At 57.5% G+C, this 5,204-nt stretch overlaps 1 protein-coding gene across 1 annotated transcript in view; it reads left to right on the forward strand.

Moving 5' to 3' along the window:
* The window catches only part of LOC101579027 (isoaspartyl peptidase/L-asparaginase-like), a 10,485-nt gene that overhangs the window by 2,969 nt on the left and 2,312 nt on the right, over positions 1 to 5,204 (forward strand). The window contains exons 3-5 of the mRNA XM_012512816.2: positions 26 to 168; positions 1,274 to 1,425; positions 4,687 to 4,805. Of these exons, the coding sequence (XP_012368270.1) occupies positions 26 to 168; positions 1,274 to 1,425; positions 4,687 to 4,805 (414 nt within the window). The remainder of the gene's footprint in view (positions 1 to 25; positions 169 to 1,273; positions 1,426 to 4,686; positions 4,806 to 5,204) is intronic.

Here is a 5,204-nt window from a genome sequence, read left to right on the forward strand (position 1 = left end):
GCGTCCCAACTCTGCCTTGGTGCAGGCTGCGGCTCCGTGCTGACAGCAGATGGAGACGTGGAGATGGACGCCAGCATCATGGATGGCAGAGACCTGGGCGCGGGAGCCGTGTCCGCCGTGCGCTGCATTGCAAACCCCATCAAGCTGGCGCGGCTGGTCATGGACAAGGTGTGTGTGCCCGCAATGTGCTCCTGGGGGTGGGGGTGGGGGTCCTGCTGGGCTTCGGGCTGGCAAGGCTGCCACCCGGGAAACCCCGAGGTCACGGCCTGTGGAGAAGCAGGCACAGCAGCCCCGCTGCCCGAGTCTCAGACAGCCACAGTTGGCCTCGGCAGGGTGCTGAGCCCGGCCTTGAAATCACGTGACACGTGGGACTCTGCCAGCTGTGTGTGCCTCTTCAGCCTGCAGTGTCCTGCGCATGACACAGCACATGCGCACTGAGCACATACTGTAGCACTTGTTAAATAAGAACCATTATGTTTTCTGGTTTTGCTTTTTGTTTGTGTATTTTGCAATACTTGGGGTTGAACCGGGGCCTTTGCACTGAGCTATATCCACAAACCGTTTTTTATTTTGAGATGGGATGTTGCAAACTTGCCAGACACCAAGGCTTGCTGGCACACACATAATCTCAGCACCAGGAAGGCAGAGACAGGAGGATTGCTGTGACCTCAAGGCCAGACCTGGACTACATAGTGAGTTCAAGACCAGCCTGAATTGTATAGCAAAAGCATGGCTCAAGAAAACAGAAAAAAGTCCAGAATCGCCCAGCTGAACTGGCAGTGACAGCGCTCCTCCCTCAGGAATTAAGATGGAGTTAAGGTTTCTAAGCCTAAGGCCCCCCGGGAATCACAGCCCTGGCACTCTTCTATCAGTTGGGACTGTGATGAAAATGGAAGAACTCAGCCAGGTTCTTCAGTTTTCAGAAAAACAGGCCGGGGGGGGGGGACCCCCAGCACAGGGTGCGCGCCTCCGTGTATGAGCCCCTACCCTGGTCCCCAGCACAAGGAGGAAAAGAAGCAACCCTGGCCCGTGGAACTGGCCTGTGCGGCCCTTTGCGCCCAGGGGCGAGAGTTGTTTCCACGCAGTGGGAGCGGAGAACAAGATGAGAAACTGTTCAGCGCAGGCGCTGTGGGGCAGCCTGCCATCCTGGCTGCTCTGACTGGGGCAGGAGGGTCGCGATTTCACCACCACCCCGGGAAGCCTGACCTTGTCTCCAAAAAGGAAAAAGTATAATTTTACAAAACTCCTCCTTTTTCCTTTGCTCTCTTGTCAGACCCCACACTGCTTTCTGACTGACCGAGGTGCAGCCAAATTTGCGGCAGACATAGGGGTTCGGAAGATTCCTGCGGGGCAGCTGGTGACGGAGAGGAACAAGGAGCTCCTGCTAAAGGAGAAGCAGCAGCAGCAAGGCGCCGCGAGCCCTGGGTACTTCCCGGAGCAGCCCCTGGCTCCTGGAGGCCTCGGGGGACGTTCAGCCCCAGGGCGGCCGCGAGTGCTCCTTCAGCCCTCAGTCGGCCCTCCCCTGGGTCCTGGCTCCTTTTGCGGTAGCTGCAGCCTGCCTGCCGCGCTCTCCCCTGCGTGGGCCGCTGGAAGTACCTGCCACTTCCTGAGGCGTCTGTCCCTTACGTACATGGGGAATCTCCTGCCTTTGGGTTATATTCCTCCTCTCCTTGGTTGTGGCGTGGTACCCCGATTCCTGCTTTTTAGCTTATTTATTGAGAGGCACAAGGAGCCCAGAGTGGCCAGGAGTGAGCCCTGTGTGCTTCCCGGCACGAGCCTGTCCCCTCTGGAGCTAAGACTCCTAGGCCGGCTGAGCGCAAGGTTGCAGAAACAGGAAGCAGAAACGCTGCCGGGGCACCGGGGCTGGCTCCCCCGCACTTCCTCGCTGGAGTCCTGGGCCCGTGAAGCCCGGCCCCTGGACGCTGTGCTGTTGCCCACCTTTCCGACTTAACTGTGCCTGTTGTGGTGTGGAGGAGAAGCCAGCCTCCCTCCTACAAGTTCAGGTGCATCCTGTGCACCAAAGTACGGGTTTCTTCTGTGGTTTTAGAGTCCCAGTCATTTGGGTAAATAGACTCCCTCATTTAAAAGTAAAGTGGAGGGCCAGGTTATAACTCAGTGGCAAGGCGCCTCCCCAACAAGCACAGGGTCCTGAGTTCCATTCCTGGTACCAAACAAGTTAAAAATGAATGAATGAATCAAAGTACAAGCGAGCATCGCTAGCAGCTGGCCGTGGCGTTCAGCCTGGTGCTGCTGACAATGGCAGCGTTTGCCCAGAAGTCTTTCTTGGCGCAGGTGTGGGGCTACCTGGCGGAGCGGTCATGCTTCCTGGGTCTGGGGTACAGCACGGAAGAGTTTCTCAGGGACCGCTAAGGATCTCCAGCTTCTGGGGTTGCAGCGTCCCGGCAGCTGCGGCTGGTCTCCTGGGCCTGCTGTTCTTGCGGCCTGCGGCCCAGGAGCAGGGCTGGCTGAGAGGCTCATGCTCATTTCAGAAGAGGCTACTACATTGTTTCCAGAAGCGCTGTGCAGCCAGCGCCGTAACTGAGAGGACGAGCATGCGCCCTGCATGCATAAGGCCCTGGGCTCAGCCCCATTACCAGAAACAGTGCAGGAGGATCAGAGAGCGCCACTCTGAGCCACGTGTGGGACCCCACAGAGCCCGGCTCTGTGGTTCAGGTGTTTGGGGAATTTCTGTGGTTTCTTTGTTGTTGCTTTCTGGCTTCAGTGTGCTGTGACTGACAGTACGAGCAGGGTGGTCTGATCTCTTTGTCCTTACCTAAGCAGGCTTTATAGAGCAGGACGTGGTGTGTTTTGGAGGAAGGCCTCTGTGCTATGGAGGAGAATGTGACTTTCTGGAGGGACAGAGTGCTCCGTAGGTGTGTACTGCGGGCACTCATGCAAGGTGGGAGTCAGCTCTCATAGTCCCTTGTTAATTTTTTGCTGAGTTGATCTATTTCCAGAAGTGGGGTGTTGAGGTCACCTCGTGACCGTGCTGCCATGTGTGTGATCCTTGGTGTCCCTGGTGTGATCCTTGGTGTCCCTGGTGTTCTCTTCATGAAGTCGTGCCCCTACACTCAGTGCAGAGAGACTGAGACTGTTCTCGCTTCCTGCTGAGTGATCTCCCAAGAGAGCTGCAGTCCACCTGCCCTCACAGTCCCCAGTGAGGCCCCGCTGGAGGCACCCGAGGGAGCTTCCCGCAGTCATGGGTAGGGCTGCAGGCCCTCTGTGTGGGGCTGGGTGGCTCTCTCATCCCTAGGAGCACCCCTTCTCTCCACAATCCTGCCACTCACAGGTCCTGGGTGCTGGTTTTGAGATCTGCGTCCTGGCATTGCTGTCTCGAGTTTTTAGCTCCTCTAAGTCCTGGCTGCAAACACCTCCCTCCCTGTGCTGGAGAGGTCAGAGGGCTCGGAGTTCATTCCACCAGCCAGGCCACCCCTGGACAGCCCTTTCCTGCAAAGGTGCATCCATGCAGGGTACTGTGTCCAGGAGGGGTCAGTTCACCTCAGAGCACAGACCCCAGATGCTGTGGTCCAACAGGATTCTGGCCTCATCTTCCCCTGTCACTCACAGTGTCCTTGGGAAACTGCTCTCACTGTTGTTCCCAAGTAGCCACCTGTCCTTCAAGAGTGATTTTTATTTTAAGAGCGATTATTTAAAAAACCCAATTTGGAACGTGCTACCTCTCAGCTCAGACAATCTTGCGAGCTCCTGTTCAGCGGAGCAGGAAGGGACACCCTGAATCACAGAGTTCAGACGAGATGGGTTGTTTTGGTTGACCAGGTTGTTTGGATAGTACACTTGTGAGACCCCTGGTGGTGCATCCCTGGCCACCCCTGACCTTCCTGATGCTGCTGTCCTCAGCCAGCACCAGACCTGGTGGCCCCCAGGACTGCACGAGGCTCAGTGTGTCTACTGCCCACTGGGACACCCTCCCTTTTGCAGGAGTCTCTGCAAGAGCTGCACCCCACTGCACCTCACCTGCTGCATGATTCCCCTTTCTCTTCTGTTTTCTTTCTTCTGTGTTTTGCCCCCAAAGCCTTCTGGTTCCTTTGGAGAAGGGACTGTGTCTCTGTCATTTCCCGATGTGACCCAGCACACAGGACAGTCCCTTGGGGCTGGGGAGCAGGATGGGTTTTGGTGCACAGTGACCCCACCTTTTCCTCGAAAGTTCATAATAAATGTCAAGGGAAAAATTAACTTACTCCGTCCTCCCTACAGCCCACACAGGAAGCAGGCTCCAAGGGGGGCCACGGTTGGGCATCTGGGACACTTGGGCAGGACCCTAGACTGGGCCTGCCCCACACCCACAACCTTGATCCTCGATTTCTTCTTGTGCTGGTGGAGCCTCAGAGTGTGGGGCGCAGGTGCCCCAGGGATTCTCACACTGGCCCGAGTCTGAGATGAACTCCTGTGTGTCCCGTCCCCATGCTCTTCATGGGGACAGAGAGACGGTACAGCTCCAAGCCCCCAACTCGGAGCGGGGCTGTGGCTGTGGTGCACTGTCGGGTGGGAGTTGGGGAACCCACTGCAGTGCACGTGGGGAGTGTGGAGGAAGCAGCCCTGGGTGCAGAGCCTGCAGTGTCAGGCGCTGTTGATACGCAGCAAGGACCCCAAGGTGGCTGTGAGCTCCCGGGCACTGGCAGGAGCGCTTCTTCTCCTCAGCCTGTCGCTTTCTGTTATTTTTGGCAGGAACTTGGGAACCGTGGGTGCTGTGGCCCTGGACCTCAAAGGGAACGTGGCTTATGCCACCTCTACAGGGGGCTTGGTTAACAAGATGACTGGCCGCGTCGGGGACTCACCATGCGTAGGTAGGATTGGAGCACATCTCTGTCCTGCCCCTTCCCCTCCCTGTCACCAGGGCCCCTTGTTCTCCCCATTTCTTCCCTTCCTTCCCTGCATGGCAGTTTCCAGGTCTCCTGGAGTGCAGCAGGGCACAAGGGGCATTGCGGGCAGTGCCTGCCTGGAGAGGTTGTTGGCATCCAGCAGGTGTCCTGTGCCTCCTAGGCTGCGATCTGGGTACCTTGGGGCAGAGAATAGAGATTGTGGAGCGGACCTGTGTCCCATTCAGCACAGGTGGGGTCCGCAGGCTGGCAGAGGACTAGCCCGGGTCCCCCAACGCTGGCCCTCACTTACCCTTCCCCAGTAGGCAGCTGGACATGGCAATGTGAGCCTTGAGTGAGTGGCACAAGAAAGACACAGCCCTACAG

Source organism: Octodon degus, unplaced genomic scaffold (genome assembly GCF_000260255.1).
Source record: "Octodon degus isolate 3935 unplaced genomic scaffold, OctDeg1.0 scaffold00279, whole genome shotgun sequence".
Taxonomy (NCBI): Eukaryota; Metazoa; Chordata; class Mammalia; order Rodentia; family Octodontidae; genus Octodon; species Octodon degus.